We start from the raw sequence: 17536 nt of genomic DNA on the forward strand, positions 1-17536 counted from the left end.
TTGAAGACTTTTATGACATCGTCAACTAAGGCTCGTGAGATCATAATGCATTTTCAGAGTAGAGGAGAGCGGAGAGGAGGAAGTTCTCACTTCTCTGCTGAATAGCAGAGTGCCTTACATGCATATAGGAGGTACTCAGTAAAGCCTTACTGAATGATTGAACAATTGAATGAAGGAAGGAATGAGTGAATGAATGGAAAAATAGATAATATTAAATTAAGGGGGAAGGATTTTGCCTATACATTTCATGTATAAAGACTACCATATAGATCCTTCAGAGATGAAAACAATATATGTGCTTAGCTTGTGATGTATTGATCAGGATCTTATAATTGTTCTTATGTTAATTGTAAAACGAAACTTGTTTTTTCCCAAAGGGCAAAACAGATGATGAAGGGGACGTTAATTATGAGAGAAAAAGTTCAATTTATAAAGACCTTGTCACATTTTTAAGAGAAAAATCACCAAAATTTTCAGAAAATATGTCTAAACAGGTAAGTTTTATGGTTTCTTTTGAGCTTTCATAGCATTATGTTACTAAACTACAACTTTCTATGGTACAAGGAAAACAGTAACTTTGCCTTTTTTTGGACACTTTTTGTTATTAGCGTTTTTTTTACAATATAACATAACATAAAAATATTGTAAATGTAGTATCATTGTTCAGGCTTCAGTGCCATTAATTACATTCACAATGTTGTACAAATATCACTATTGTCAATTTCCAAGTCTTTTTCATCTCTCCAACTTAAACTCTACACCCATTAAGTAGTAATTCCCCATTCCTTCTTCCCTGACTTCCTGGTTAACTCTGATCTGCTATTTCTATCAGTTTGCTTATTTTAGATATTTATTGTCACTGGAATGATATAATATTTGTCCTTTTGTGTCTGGCTTCTTTCACTTAGCATAGTGTTTTCAAGGCTCATCCATGCTACAGCATGTATGATAATTTCATTCTTTTATGGTAGAATAAGATTTTGTTTAGGTATAGACCACATTTGGTTTATGCATTCATCCATTGATGGACATTTGGGTTGTTTCCACCTTTCGGGTATGGTGAATAATGCTGCTATGAATATTGGTGTCCCGGTATCTGTTGAGTACCTATTTTCAATTCTTTTGGATCTTTTCCTAAAAGTGGAATTTCTGGGTCATATGGCAATTCTGTATTTAACTTTTGGAGGAACTGCCAACGTGTTTTCCACAGGGCCACACCAATTTCATTCTCACCAGCATTATCCAAAGATTCCACTTTCTTCACATCCTTGTTAACACTGCTTATTTTCTAGGTTGTTGTTTAATTACAAACATCATATATTTACAAATATAATTACAAATATAATTTACAAACATAATTACAAATAGTCAGTGTCATTAGGAATTTGATTTGCATTTCCATAACGATTAGTGATGTCGACCATATTTTCATGTATTTGTTGGTTATTTGTATATCTTCTTTGAAGAAATGTCTGCTTGAGTCCTTAGCTTATATTTTAAGTTGAATCTTTTTGTTGTTGTAGTTTTTGTATATACCCGGTATTAACCCTTTATCAGATACAAGGTTTGCAAATTTTTTTCTCTTGTTATGCAGGTTGCCTTTTAACTTTCTTGATAGTGTCCTTTGATGCAGAAACATTTTTACTTTTGATGAAGCCAAATTTACCTATTTTTTCTTATGTTGCCTGTGCTTTTGAAGTCATATTTAAGAAATCATTGCCAAATCCAAGGTCATGAAAAATTTGCCCCTGTTTTTCCTCTAAGGATTGTATAGTTTTAGCTCTTAAATTTAGGCCCTTGATCTCTTTTGAGTTGATTTGTGTCCATTTGGAGACTAATGAAATTTAGGTTCCAATTTCATTCTTTTGCATGTGGATATTCAGTTTTCCCAACACTATTCATTGAAGAGACTGTTCTTTCTCCTTTGGGTAGAATTCTTGTTGAAAATCAATTGATCATAGATGGAAGAGTTTACTTGGGGACTTTTAATTCTATTCCATTGGTCTATATGTCTTTCTTTATGTCAGTATCACACTGTTTTGATTACTATAGTTGTAATAGTTTTGACATCAGGAAGTATGAGTCCTCAAACTTTGTTCCTGTTTTTTAATACTGTTTTGGCTATTTGGTTTTCCTTGACACTCTATATGAATTTTAGGCTTGGTTTTACATTTCTGCAAAAAGTGCCATTGGGATTTTGATAGAGATTTCATTGAATTTATGAATTGCTTTAAATAGTATTGCCATCTTAACCATATTAAGTCCTCCAGTTTATGAACAGGAGATATCTTTCCATTTAGTTGTATATTTAATGGTTTCAGCAATGTTTAGAAGTTTTCAGTGTACAAGTTTTTCTCCTTTATTATATTTACTCATTAACATTTTATTTTTGATGCTACTGTAAATGAAATTGTTTTCTAAATTTTATTTTCGATTATTCACTGCTAGTGTGTAGCAATGCAACTTTTGAGTGATCAAATCAGATCTAAATTTTGAGTGTTAAAGTCAAGATTGAATTTCGCAACTTCACTGAATTCATTTAACTGTGTGTGTGTGTGTTTGTGTGTGTGTATTCTTAGGTTTTTCTGCATACAAGATCATGCCATCTGCATACGGATAGTTTTACTTCTTCCTTTCTGATTTAGACGCTTTTACAATTTCTTTTTCTTTACTTATTACTGTGGCTAGGACTTCCTGGACTATGTTGAATAAGAGTGGTAACATCAGGCATCCTTGTCTGATTCCTGATTTTTTTTTTTTTTTTTTTTTTTTTGAGATGGAGTTTCACTCTGTCACCCAGGCTGGAGTGCAGTGGTGTGATTTTGGCTCACTGCAACCTTCACCTCCCCTCCTGGGTTCAGGTGATTCTTGTGCCTTAGGCTCCTGAGTAGCTGGGTTCACAGATACCTGCTACCATGCTCTGTGAATTTTTAGATTTTTAGTAGAGACGGGTTTTCACCATGTTGGCCAGGCTGCTCTCGAACTCCTGGCCTTAAGTAATCTGCCTGCCTCGGCCTTCCAAAATGCTGGGATTACAGCTGTGAGCCACCATGCCTAGCCTGACTCCTGATCTTAATTTAAAAACTTTTAGGCTTTCACTATTGAGCCTGATGTTAGCTGTGGGATTTTCCTATATGGCCTTTAGCATGTTGAGGAAGTTGCCTTCTATTCAGTTTTCCTTTTCTTTTCTTTTTTTGAGATGGAGTCTTGCTCTGTCACCCAGGCTGGAGTGCAGTGGTGTGATCTTGGCTCACTGCAACCTCCGCTTCCCGAGTTCATGTGATTCTTCTGCCTCAACCTCCCTAGTAGCTGGGATTCTAGGTGCACACCACCACAGCCGGCTAATTTTCATATTTTTAGTAGAGATGGGGTTTTGCCATGTTGGCCAAGCTGGTCTCAAACTCCTAACTTCAGGTGTTCCACCTGTCTCAGCCTCCCAAAGTGCTGGGATTACAGGTGTGAGCCACCATCCCGGCTCCAGTTTTCCTTTTCTTGGTGCACCCATCATTTGGTAGACCCTCCTGAGTAATGCACATTGGAGGGAAAAATTGAGGATTTGGGTGTTAGAGAATACCTTTATTATTTTCTCTCAGTTGTTTGTAGAGTAATGGTTTGAAATTAATTTTTAGTTAGCATTTCAAAGGCTTATATTTCCACGCAAACTGTTTGTTTTGGCTTTTTCCCCTCTTCGGAGGCCTTTAGGATCTTCCTTGGTGTTCTGTAATTTTTGTGGTATGGTTTGTGCAGATTTTTGTTTCTTTTTGAGATTCATCTATGCTTTTGCATCTATCATTAATTTATTGCTTTTGTGGATGTGTATTATTCCATTGTATGGATATGCCACAATTTGTTTATCCACTTACCTGTTAATGGATATATGGTTATTTCAGGTTTTGGGCTATTACAAATAAGACTACTAAGAACATTTTTGTACAAAGATTTGTATGATCATATAGTCTCATTGTGCCTAGGTTAAAAACCTAAGAATGAAATGGTAAGGTCATATGGTAGTTGTATGTTTAACTTTTTAAGCAACTGGTAAACTGCTCTCCATAGTGGTTGTAATATTTTACATTGGTGTAGGCAATGTATGAGAGTCCCAGTTCTTCCACATACTCATCACTAACCATTATGGTCAGTCCTTTAACTACAGGCATTCTAATAGGTGTGTACTGGTATCTCCTTTGGTTTTAATTTGCATTTCTTGAATGCATCTTTTCATGTGCTTATTGGCCATTCACATTATCTTATGTGGTAAAGTGTCTATTCAGACTCTGTGCATTGGGCTATTCAGTTTTTTATTGAGTTGCAACAGATCTTTATATATGTTCTTGGCTTATATATTCTGTTAGATATATGAAATGTAAATATTTCGTCCCAATCTGGGTCTTGTATTTTTTATTTATTTATTTATTTTTGAGACGAAGTCTTGCTCTGTCACCCAGGCTGGAGTGTAGTGGTGCGATCTTGGTTTGTTGCAAGCTCTGCCTCCCGGGTTCACACCATTTTTCTGCCTCAGCCTTCCAAGTAGCTGGGAGTACAGGCGTCCGCCACTGCGCCCAGCTAATTTTTTTTTTTTTTTTTTTTTGTATTTTTAGTAGAGACGGGGTTTCACTGTGTTAGCCAGGATGGTCTGGATCACCTACCTCATGATCCGCCCAACTTGGCCTCCCAAAGTGCTGGCATTACAGGCGTGAGCCACTGTGCCCTGCCAGGTCTTGTATTTTTATTCTCCAAACAGTGTCTTTCAAAGAGCAAGTGTCTTCAATTTTGATAAAGTCCAACTTATTTTTTCTTTACAGTGTTTTATCTTATAATGCTTTTCCAAACCCAGTATAATGAAGAATTTCTCCAATATTTTCTTCTAGAAATTTTTCAATTTTACCATTCCAATCTATGTCTATGATCCATTTTAATTTGTCTTGTGTATATGAGGTATGGATCAAAGTTCATTTTTTTCTTTTGCTTATCTAGTTGTTCCAGCATCATTTGTCAAAAATAAACCTATTGTTTTACCACCGAATTACCTTTATAACTTTGTCAAAAATTAGTAGTCCATTTGTCTGTGAATGTATTTCTGAACACTTCATATTGTAACTTTGATTTCTCTGTCTTTACACCAATACCACACTGTCTTGATTACTCTAGCTTTATGATAAGTCTTGAAGTTGTTTAGTTTAAATCCTCTAATGTTCTTTTAAAAAGTTTTTTGGCTATTCTAGGTCTTTTGCATGTCCATAAGAATATTAGAGGCAGCATGTCAATTTCTTAAAAAAAGGTCTAATGGAATTTTTGCCTTGAATTTATAGATGAATTTAGGAAAAGTGGACATCTTAACAATATTGAGTTTTCTAATCCATGAACATAGTATATCTCTCCATTTATTCAGGTCTTAATTTCTCTCACCAGTGCTTTATAGCTTTCAATATACAGGTCTTATACATCTCTTTTGAAACTTATCTGTGTTTCATATTTTGGGTCTATTGTTAATGAGTTTTAGCTTTTCTATTTCTAGTCATTTTTTCCTATTGTATAACTATATACTTGATTTTTGTATACTGATTTTATATCCTAAAATTTTGCTAAACTCCCTTATTAGTTCTAGTATCTTGTTTGTACATTCCAGAGGGTTTTCTATGTAGATATTGTCAGTGAATAAAGATCATTTTTACTTCTTCCTTCCTAATCTCAACTCTTCCTTCCCAATCTCAACAGTTTTTTATTTCTTTTTATTTCTCTAATGCACTAGCTGGAATCACCAGTAAAACATTGAATAGAAATGGTCTTCTTCCTGATATTGCAGGGAAATCTTTCAGTTAAGTTTGATGCTAACCATTTACAAGGTTAAAGCTTCTATTCTGAGTCATTGAGAACTTTTATTAGGAATGAATGCTGGATTTTATCAAATGTTTCTTTGTGTACTGTGGAAAGAATCATGTGGTTTTTTCCTCTCTTTTAGTTTGTTAATGTGATTAATTACATTAATTAATTTTTCAAGTGACAAACCGACCTTACATTTCTGAGACAAACCCCACTTGAATCTTTTATATACATTATCAGATTTAATCTGCTAAGATTTTGTTAAGTTTGGCACCTATATTCATAAAGTTATTAGTGTGTAGCTTTGTTTTCTTTAGTAACTTTGTCTGGTTTTGGTATTGAAGTAATATTGACACTATAGAATGATGTGGAAAGTTTTATCTTCAATTTTTTGGAAGAGTTTGTATAGAATTAATATTGTTTGTTTATTAAATGTTTGGTAGGTTTATTAAATGTTTGGTAGAAATGTTTGGTGAAAGCCATCTGGGCCTGGAATATTCTTTATGGGAAATATTTTAACTACAAATTCAATTTATTTGATAGTTATGACACTATACCGGTTGTCTATTTCTTTCTGAGGGAACTTTGGTGGATTAGATTGTCCTTAAGGGAATTTGTTCATTTGGTGTAAGTTGCCAGATTTATTGGCATAAACTTTTTTCATAGTATTCTCTTACTGACTTTTTAATATCTGTAGAATTTTTAGTCATTGTTACCTCTCTCATTCCTAATATTGGTCATTTGTGGTTTTTTAATTTGATCCACCTATACCGATAGGACTATAGATTTACTAAATTTTCTCAAGGAACTAGCTTTAGGTTTAATTTTTATCTTTTCTACTTTACTTTGATGTTTATGTGGTTTTATTTTGGGTTTATTTACTCTTATTTCTCCAGTTTCTAAAAAATGTCATGATACATTTAATTTAATCTAGGCATATTTGCATTTGAAGAAATTTTGATGAATTCAATAGTGAATAATGTTTTACTCAGAGCATATTAAACAAGGGATCCTCAGCCCAAAACCTGCTTTAGCGGATAAACAACTTCAGCAGCGTTTCAGGATACAAAATCAATGTATCAGTGTATAAAAATCACCAGAATTCCTGTGCACCAACAACAGCCAAGCCAAGAGCCAAATGAGGAATGCAATCCCATTCACAGTTATCACAAAAAGAATAAAATACCCAGGAATAGAGCTAACTAGAAAAGTGAAAGAGCTCTACAATGAGAATTACAAAACACTATAGCGAAATCAGAGATGGCACAAACAAATGGAAAAACTTCCTATGCTCATGGATTGAAAGAGTAAATATCATTCAAATGGCCATACTGCCCAAAGCAATTTATAGATTCAATGCTATTCCTATCAAATTACCAGCAACATTCTTCACAGAACTAGAAAAAAATATTTTAAAATTCATATGGAACCAGAAAAGAATAGCCAAGACAATCCTAAGAAAAAAGAGGAAGAAGAAAAAAAAAAACAAAAAACAAAACTGGAGGTATCACACTACCCAACTTCAAACTATACCACAGGGCTACAGTAACCAAAATGACACGGTACTGCCATAAAAAGCAGACACATAGACCAATGGAACAGAATAGAGAGCCCAGAAACAAGGCTGCACACCTACAACCATCTGATCTACAACAAAGCTGACAAAAACAAACAATGGGGAAAGGACTCCTTATTCAATAAATGGTGCTGGGATAACTGGCTAGCCATATGCAGAAGATTGAAACTGGACCCCTTTCTTGTACCATATACAAAAATCAACTCAAGAGGGATAAAAGACTTAAATGTAAAACTCAAAACTATAAAAACCCTGGAAGACAACCTAGGCAATACCATTTTTGACATAGGAACTGGCAAAGATTTCATGATGAAGATGCCAAAAGCAATTGCAACAAAAGCAGAAATTGACAAGTGGGATCTAATTAAACCTCAGAGCTTCTGCACAGCAAACCATCAACAGAATAAAGAGACAACCTACAGAATGGGAGAAAATATTTGCAAACGATGCATCTGACAAAGGTTTAATATTCAGCATCCATAAAGAATAGATTTACAAGAAAAAACAAACAACCCATTAAAAAGTGGTCAAAGGACATGAACAGATACTTTTCAAAAGAAGACATACATGTGGCCAACAAGCAGGTGAAAAAAGCTCAATATCACTGATTATTAGAGAAACGCAAATCAAAACCACAGTGAGATATCATCTCACACCAGTCAGAATGGGTGTTATTAAAAAGTCAAAATATAACAAATCCTGGTGAAGTTGCAGAAAAAAAGGGAATGCTTATACACTGTTGGTGGGTGTGTAAATTAATTCAATCATTGTGGAAAACAGTGTAGCAATTCCTTAAGGAGCTAAAAACAGAACTACCATTTAATCCAGCAACTGTATTACTGGGTATATACCCAGAGAAATATAAATCATCACATAAAGACACATGCACACACATGTTCATTGCAGCACTATTCACAGTAGCAAAGGCATCAGATCAACCTAAATAGTCATTAGTGGTAGACTGGATAAAGAAAATGTGGTACATATATGACATGGAATACTACAAAGCCATAAAAAAGAATGTGATCCTGTCCTTTTTGGGAAGAAAACCAATTACCCCCTGTTCTCACTTATAAATGGGAGCTAAATGACGAGAACAAATGAACATAAAGGGGAACAATAGACCCTGGGGCCTACTTGAGGGTGGAGGGTGGGAAGAGGGAGAAGATCAGAAAAAATAACTATTGGGTACTAGGCTTAGTACCTGAATGATTAAATCATCTGTACAGCAAACCCCTGTGACATGATCTATATAACAAACCTGCACCTGTACCCCTGAACCCAAAATAAATTATTTTATTTTTGGCACAGATGGGGTTTTGCCATGTTGGCCAGGCTGGTCTTGAACTCCTGGCTTCAAGTGATCTGCCTGTCTAACCTATTTATTTATTTATCATTTTTGACCATAAGAATTCATGCTGCAAATTTCTTTATGAGCATTGTGTAGACTGTGTTCCCCAGATTTTGATACGTGATGTTTTTATTCAATATATATGAGGAGTTTCTGTAGATCTTTTACTAATTTCTAGTTCAATTCCAATGTTTTAAGATATTTTATATGATTTTAGTTACTTTAAACTTGTTAATGTTCATTTTATGTCCCAGAATATGATCTATTTTGGTGATTTTTTTTCCTTGTACATTTGAGGAGACTATATTCTGGTGTTATTGAGAGGTGTGTCTTTTAAATGTCCATGAAGCCAACTTGTCTGATTGTGTTGCTCAGGTCTTCTATATCATTACTGATGTTTTTTCTGCTCATTTTATTGATTACTGAGAGAGTTTTGAAGTCCACCAATTATGGATTTATCTACATTTCCTTTTAGCTCTGTGTTTCCTTCATATATAATGAAGTTCTGTTGCTTGGTGAATACACAATTACAACTGTATGCCAATTGATTCTTTATTAGTATGTGTGCTCCTCTTTGTCCCAATAAATAATAATATTTATTTAGAATTTATTTATTGCTGTGGAGTCGATATTGTCTGTTTTTAATATGGCCATTCCTGCTTTCTTTTGATTATTGTTTGCATAAACTATTCTTCTCCAGCCTTTTACTTCTGATGTATTTGTATCTTTACATATAAAATAGTTTCTTTAGGCCACAAATAGTTAAGTCCCTTTTTTCATCCAATTTGATGATTTCTCATTCAATTGATGTGTGTAAACCCTTTCATTTGATGTAACTACTAATATAGTTAAATCTAAATTTACTGTCTTGCTACTTGTTTTCTATTTGTTTCATCAGTTCTTTGTGATTTTTTTCCTTTCTCCACCCCTTTTGAATTGAGCCTTTTAAAATGATTCCATTTTATTTGTGCTACTGCTTTACTAGGTATATTTCTTATTAAAAGTTTCTTAGCTGCCCTCTGGCTTATATATATATCTCGAATTTGTCATGTCTCCTTTAAGTAAGATTCTAAAATTCACAAATAGTTTAAGAAACTTACAACAATATACCTTGAATACCCCTCCCTATACTTGGTGTTATTGTCGTCACACATTTTATTTCTACATGTCATAAACCCCTCAAAATGTTGTTACTATTTTTGCTTTAGATAGTCAATTATATGTGAGAATGATTAAAAATAATACACAAAGTCTTGCATATTTATTTTTACCATTTCTGCAGCTTTCAATTTTTTTGCATAGATTCATGTTTCTGTCTGGCATGATTTTATTCCTGACTGAATAATTTTATTTAACATTTCTAGCACAGGTCTTCTGGTTAATTCTCTGTTTTTGTTCATCTGTGAAGGTTTTTATTTTGCTTTCATTTTTGAAAGATTTTTGTTTTATTCTTAGTATAGAATTTTGGGTTGACATGGTTTTTTGTTTTTTCCTTTTTAGTGCTTTAAATATATTACTCTCTTTTTCTCTGGTTTGCAGTGTTTCTGATGAGAGGCCTCTTAAAATTCTTATGTTCATTCCTCTGTGTTTAATATGTCATACCTGTCTACCTTCAAGATGTTCCCTTTATCTTTGGTTCAAGCAATTTAAATATAATGTGTTTTAGTCAATAGAGGGTTTTAGTTGAATTTTTTGGTGGTGGTGAGGAATGAGCAGGTCCAGCCCTGGTGTTGTATCTGTGTGTGCTGCAACAGAGGAGTGAATTTAAAAACATCGCGTTACTGTCCACCTAACTCCAACAGAAGCCTTAGTCTTGACACTGCCCTTATTTAGCTATTACTAAGGACCACAAGTTAGATGCACCTGAGACTTCCTTTCCTGAATTTACCACTGGCATAATGTTCCAGAGAACACTAGATAATTCAGATATCATTAAAAATTATTCTCATTTTTTCAATAAAGGGGATTAGCATCAATGAAGACCAGCAAAAGGATAATGATCAGCTGGGCAAAGCCCCCAAGAAGGAAGAAGCAGCTGCCTTCCGCAAAGACATTTCTGGTTCAGACAAGAGGTCACTGGAGAAAAACCAAATTAATTTTGGGAGGAATCAAATGACCAAGAGATGGGAACCAACCTTAAGCTGGAAGACCACTGTTAATTACAAACAGTATGTAGACATTTGCATTTGTTTTCAGATGCATCTTTAGTAACCATATTCACCTAATTTTTCACAGAACTTTATTTAATTGAATTAAATTAATTATTTTTTTTGAGATGGAGTCTTGCTGTGTTGCCCAGACAGGAGTGCAGTGGTGCAATCTCAGCTCACTGCAACCTCCGCCTCCTGAGTTCAAGTGATTCTCCTGCCTCAGCCTCCTGAGTAACTGGGATTACAGGCATGTGCCACCACACCTGGCTAATTTGTTTTGTTTTTGTAATTTTAGTAGAGACAGAGTTACACCATGTTGGCCAGACTGGTCTCAAACTCCTGACCTCAAGTGATCTGCCCACCTCAGCCTCCCAAAATGCCGGGATTACAGGCATGAGTCACTGCGTCTGGCCAGAACTTTATTTTATAGTGGAAAAATACTGAGTAGATATTTACATGTCCCTCCAAGGCACAGGTTGATTCCTTTCTGCTCCTCTTTGTATTCCAAGCGGAAAGATTTGATAGAATTTATGTGTGTAGCACCATGAAGGGAAGAGAAGAACAATTCACTTTCATATAGTTGGTGAGTCAGGACAAATAATATGCAGAAAAGATGATAAAACACTTGGAAAAGTCATAGGGGAAATGTAAAAATCATAGTAGAGACCTGGTTAAGTAAGCACTAGGAGAATGTGGAATGGTGAAAATTGTATGGAGTTAATCAGGGAAACTGTCATAGAGGTAATGTCTTCTCTTTTAACAGAACTTTAATACTATGAAAAGGCTAGAGTCTCAAAAATATGAATGGGCCTATATAAAGTGGACACTGGCTTGATGAATGTACGAAATACACAAAACAGTGCCGTTTAGGACCCTCTATAAACAGGCATCAAAGCAAAAATCGAGGGCCAATGCTACTTAAGTGCTGGGGCAGTCTGAAACACCTAGAGCTAGCTAGCTTGCCTCCTTCCTTCCTTCCTTCCTTCCTTCCTTCCTTCCTTCCTTCCTTCCTTCCTTCCTTCCTTCCTTCCTTCCTTCCTTCCTCCCTCCCTCCCTCCCTCCCTCCCTCCCTTCCTTCCTTCCTTCTTTCCTTTCTTTTTTGAGGCAGAGTCTTGCTGTCGCCCAGGCTGCAGTGGCACAAACTTGACTCACTGCAACCTCCAATTCCCGGGTTCAAGCGATTCCCTTGCCTCAGCCTCCCAAGTAGCTGGGATTACAGGTGTGTGACATCATGCCTGGTTAATTTTTATATTTTTAGTAGAGATGGGGTTTTGCCATGTTGGCCAGGCTAGTCTCGAACTCCTGAGCTCAAGTAATCTGCCCACTTTGGCCTCCCAAAGTGCTGGGATTACAGGTGTGAGCCACTGCACCCCGCCCACTTTTTAAAATTTAACAAGTAGTTTACAAGTCGCGGCCTATAAGTGATACTCTATGTTGTCCTAGTTTTGGATTAAGAACTGGCTCCTGGTTGATCACACGGGCACCTTCTCCTGCAGGGATTCTGAGAACCACAGGGTGATTGTGTTTTGGAAGCAAACCCAGAGAGCTGTTTGAAGAACGGAGTCCTGTGGAGAGGGGAGACACTAGCTCCTCTGATTGATTCTCATCAGTTTTGGGGTATTTGACTTTTGTGCCTCTGTTTGAAAGAGTCAATGTGAAAATGAAAAATGCATAGGCAACTCTGTTAATTGGCAAGTGAGTTTTAAAATACTGCTTTTTCCATATGCTTACTCTTTCAAGCATGAGATTCCTTAGCAGGTATTGAAGGGAGGACACAGAATGCCAAGGACTATGCAAAGCCTGCGAATACCTGGAAAACCAGGCACAGGCCCTGTTGCAATGTTGAGTAGGGAAGATAAGAAAATAGACAACTATAATTGGGGGTGATACGTACCTAGAGTAGAAGGCATTGGGTGCAGGATTCACACCAACAGTGGCAGCCTGTGGAGACCTGTTCCTAGGTGCTGGACAGAAAGTTTCTTCGATATATAAAACATAGGGCTGTGCTGAAAGAATGAAACAGACAACTCCAAGTGTCAGAATCACACATCTGTCAGGAACACACATCATTTGAGCACATGGAAATAATGGAGTATATATCTACGTTGCCATCTTTTATTTTTTATTAATTAGCAAAAAGCGATAAAGCTAATATATTTGTACATATTTTTTAGAAGCAAAGGCTCAGCAAAAGAAATCCAAGAGGACAAACGCACAGGAAAACTTGAAAAAACAAGACCATCTATTTCACACGGAAGAGCACAATTACTTCGGTATGTTTCTGGTCAGCATGACAAGTTCCCTAAAGCCACCCTCACACAGTGGGCTACTGAGCATGCAAATTAATGCCATTCTTACTGTTAGGGTCCCAAGATGTTTACACTGATGGTTACTAGGAATGTTAGTAAAAGTGGTCACACCGGATTTCTTTAAATACTTTTTCAAGATATTCTTCTAATGCAGAGTTACCAGAAATACAGTGATTTACTAGTATTAGTTGACTGTGGGAAAAGAAATGTGTTTAATGCAAAGAGCAGTGAACTAAGTTTAGGAACACTGGGCTCCTAACTGATGTCTTGCCTCTGAACAATCATGTCCTGGCAAAGTTATGTCATCTGTCTGAGCCTCTCTTTGCTGATCACAAATGACTGCCGATTTTGAAGTGGTATAAATTATTGCTAATGAAAACAATTAAAAATTAAATATGAGGCCAACTAGTAAACTTCTTATTTCATTTTCAGTTTGACAAAAAGTGACATGTCTGGAAGATAAGGGTCAGCCACTTCTATTAGCTTCAGAGTGGTGGATATTAGCACTTTTGTTACAATCTCACAGGTCCTTGAGACTGCGTTCATTATTTTTTTCAGTTACTTTTCTCTCTAGGTTGTTCAGATTGAGCCAATTCTGTTGTACCATCTTTAAGTTCATTTATTTTTTCTTCTGTCCTATTCTTCTGCTAATTTCATTCAGTGAGTTTTTAATTTCACTTACGATTTTAAGTTCCAAAATTTCCGTTTGGTTTTTCTTTTCTATCTTCTGTTTCTTTGCTGAGACTTTCTATTTTTTTCATTTATTTCAAACATGTTCATATTGCTTGTTGAAATATTGTTATGATGGTGGCTTTCATATCTTTGTCAGATAATTCATACATCTCCATCACCTTGATATTGGCATTTTTAAATTGTCTTTTTTCATTTAAGATGAGATCTTCCCCATTCTTGGTATGATAAATCATTTTCAGTTGAAATGTAGACATTGTGGTTATTATGAGACTCTGGATCTTATTTAAATTATTGATTTATTTATTTGAGACAGAGTCTTGTCTGTCACCCAGGCTGGAGTGCAGTAGTGCAATCTCGGTTCACTGCAACCTCCACCTCCCGAGTTCAAGCAGTTCTTCTGCCTCAGCCTCCTGAGTAGTTGTGATTACAGGAGTGCACTACCACACCCAGCTAATTTTTTTATTTTTAGTAGATACGGGGTTTTGCCTTGTTGGCCAGGCTGATCTTGAACTTCTGACCTCAAGTGATCTGCCTGCCTCGGCCTCCCAAAGTGCTGGGATTACAGATGTGAGTCACTTCCCCTGGCCTAAATCTTATATTTTAGAAGGCCTTCTCTGCCACCATATTGACAGGATGAGGTATGTGCTGCTTCTCCAGGCTGGTGAGGAATTGAAGTGGCAGGTTTTCCCATAGGCCTTCATTGATGCCTGGAGGGTCAGGCAAAGGAGTCCTCATTATTTCTGGAGGGTAGTGGGAGTTCATGCTCCACCTATGCCTCTGCTGATACCAGCTGGACAGTGTGATGGCGGAGTCCTTGGTTTGTCTGTGGGCTCTACTGACATCACAGTTCGGGGAGTGACTTCATTTTTGCCATGAGGTAGTGAGCATCTGACTCTCTGTCAGGCCTTCTCTGAGGCCACCCCAGCAGGTGGGTTGCAATGCTTTCTTACAGTCCGATAAAGGTGGAACCCTAGGCTCTTCACTTGGCCTTTGCTCTAAGAGGTAGACTTGGGCCATGCTGTTATCTGTGGTCTTGACTGACATAGATCATTTGTTGTCTAAACATTTTCTGTCTTATTAGGCTTTCCTTTTCTGACCCTTTGAATTAGACAGAGCAGGACTTTCTTAGGTCCTTTATTTGCCTGCACCGCCTGGAGTTTCTGCTTTGCTGGCTTTTCCAGTACCCAGTCTAGGATGAAGACAAAAAGAAAACCCAGGGAATGCACCACTGTGTTGAGCCACAGGTCTTCAGATCTTTAGGTAGTCCTCTTCTTTTTCTCTACCTTTCAGAGTCACTTTATGTTTGTTTTTTTTACAACATCCAGATTTTTAGTTGTACTTGGTGGGGGAAATAGATAAAAGTATATCTACTTCATCTTTCCTGAAATAGATACTGGGCCAAAAGTATTTCAATTTTTAGTGAGCTAGAGAGCTTAGGGTAATAGATAAGGTAAAGTTGTAATGTATCCAAGCAACACTATTACTCAATGATAAAAATGAAATTTCCTTGTGTCTAATCTTGCCTAAGTGGATAGAATTCTGTGGTAGAGAAGTATTTCTTAAGGTGCAGTTTGTAGATCAATTCAACATTGACATTTGCTTCTTTTTACCTCCTGACTGTGCAGTTGCCATGGGACAGGATTGGAAGAAATCATATCAAATAGGAAAAGTACTTTAAAGTTAGCTATCAAAGGATTCATCAATTGGGAAAAAAGAAAGCTTTTCTTTGGGGCACTGCTTTGTAAAATGGGATTGTGGAGTGATTGAGTAGACCTAATTCACTATGCCCTCAACTCCAGGACCTTGTTAGGCTAAGGAAAGGTAAATTTAGGCTTTTCCCAAAGAATTTAGGCTTATTCTACTATATGCTTCAATCGGGAATCTTTGAGTTAAGTTTAAGTCACTTCTTGAATAGACCTGATCTATTAGAAACTTCACTCTGGTGTCTCATTAAATGGGAACAGATGCTTCAATTCAGGCTTTCCCTGTTCCATGGTCCAGAGAGCATAATCATAGTGTTTTACACACAAATTGGCTTTTGGAAGTGCAAAAATTGGGGGTTTTCTGTGCCAAAAAGCCTGTAAGAAATTAAGAGAATCATGGAATCTTACAAATTAATAAAATTTAAAAATTGTCCATCCTCTTCCTATGCTCCAAAATGGAATAGACTAGAAAAGACTTTTATGCACGAGAACCCACTGGGAGTTGGAGACAGCAGAGAAGGGAGAGAAACAAAGAAAATGAGAATGAATTAGATATGAGCATGAAGGCTTAAATGGACTAGTCCTTGCCCATGAGCTTAATGTTGAGTTAGAAACTTCTAGAGCGATGAGGAATAAAGTGTACTTTCTCATAAGTCTTTTTATAATTAGAGCACAATGATCGTGATTCCACTAATTCTATTTTTGTAAATCCAAGTTAAACATCTGCAGATGGCCCGTTTTCAGCCCTGGTTGATTTCACTCCAGGTTTGTGCTGTGTAGGGTGTCAATAACCCTTTTATGGATTACTGGGGACCCAGATACATTTTCTAAAGATTAATGGGAACCCAGAATGAATACACTACTCCAGGGGGTGGCTGGCAGGATTCTCGGGTTCCTCTTACCCATGGACACCACTCTAAATGCAAACCCTAATGAGTCCTGTCTCCTCCTGGACTCTCGTCCCTGTCTTGAGCTCTGCAATATCCCAAATGAATCATTCTTCCACTTTGCTCTTTCTTCTACATTTTTTCCTTGACCGCCCTCATACTACAAGGAACTGAATTTCCTTATATCCTCACCCTATGCACCAAAGCCTCCACTGTCTCCTTCTTGCGTTTATTGAAACTTTTCCGTGACAGCAGCGATTCTCCTTCAGATCTTCTTTTCCGAGGCCCTGTGTAACTGCACAGGGCATGTGTAAAAATACAGGGCATGGGGACCATAGGCAGAAATCTCCTCTTTATTGCTTCAAACTACCTTACTCTTCAGATTAGACCTCCTTTCCTATGAGGCTGATGTAACCCTCTGTTTTTCCTGGTTGCTGTTTTCTATGGATCCATTATTACTGACAATTTTGACATTGACTTACTATCACTTTCATCCTACGTCCAATCATCATTTGAAAAACCTGAAACCCCAAGAGGAAGACCAGTACCAAATCTTGACCTACACACTCCCTGGTTTCAGTCTCACTGACTGTTGCCTCCTCTCCATCAAGCTGCTGCTACTGCCACTTCCTGGAATTATCACCAGAAATACCCTTCTTCCAAAATCTTAACCTAGACCGAATCCATTTGTTCATTCACTTATTCATACCTGCTTTAATTGATTAATTCTTCTAGCAAATATTTATTGAGTGCCTTCCTTGTGCTAGGGAAGACAGTATGAAAAACAGAAATGGTCTTTGCCTTCATGGAACTTACTAAGACAATACAAGAAAACACAGAAATAAAAATTTTCTGATGGTGACCAAAGTGGACAAGGTACTGAGCTACAAAATAATGGGAACTTACATAATTACTCATAGACCACAGATTTGATTCTGTTCTTGCTGAAGATCAAGGTAAAGACAAAAACCTAACCAGTTACTTAATTTATGTGGGCCCTAAGATGAAAACAGATCAGATTTTCTCAAAACCACAGCTTTTCCTTGG

General features: G+C 36.7%; 1 protein-coding gene across 3 annotated transcripts in view; it reads left to right on the forward strand.

The window, feature by feature from the left end:
* ARMC4 (armadillo repeat containing 4) overlaps window positions 1-17536 on the forward strand; it is a 192921-nt gene that overhangs the window by 17227 nt on the left and 158158 nt on the right. For 2 of the 3 annotated variants that reach the window (XM_021943137.2, XM_017962626.3), the window contains 3 exons: window positions 378-494; window positions 10710-10915; window positions 13072-13170. In XM_021943137.2, coding sequence (XP_021798829.2) covers window positions 378-494; window positions 10710-10915; window positions 13072-13170 — 422 coding nt within the window. Of the gene's footprint in view, window positions 1-48; window positions 132-377; window positions 495-10709; window positions 10916-13071; window positions 13171-17536 lie in introns of those variants that run through there. The other variant, XM_017962627.3, reaches the window with a different exon arrangement.

The sequence above is a fragment of the Papio anubis genome, chromosome 11, assembly GCF_008728515.1.
Source record: "Papio anubis isolate 15944 chromosome 11, Panubis1.0, whole genome shotgun sequence".
In the NCBI taxonomy this organism is placed as follows: Eukaryota; Metazoa; Chordata; class Mammalia; order Primates; family Cercopithecidae; genus Papio; species Papio anubis.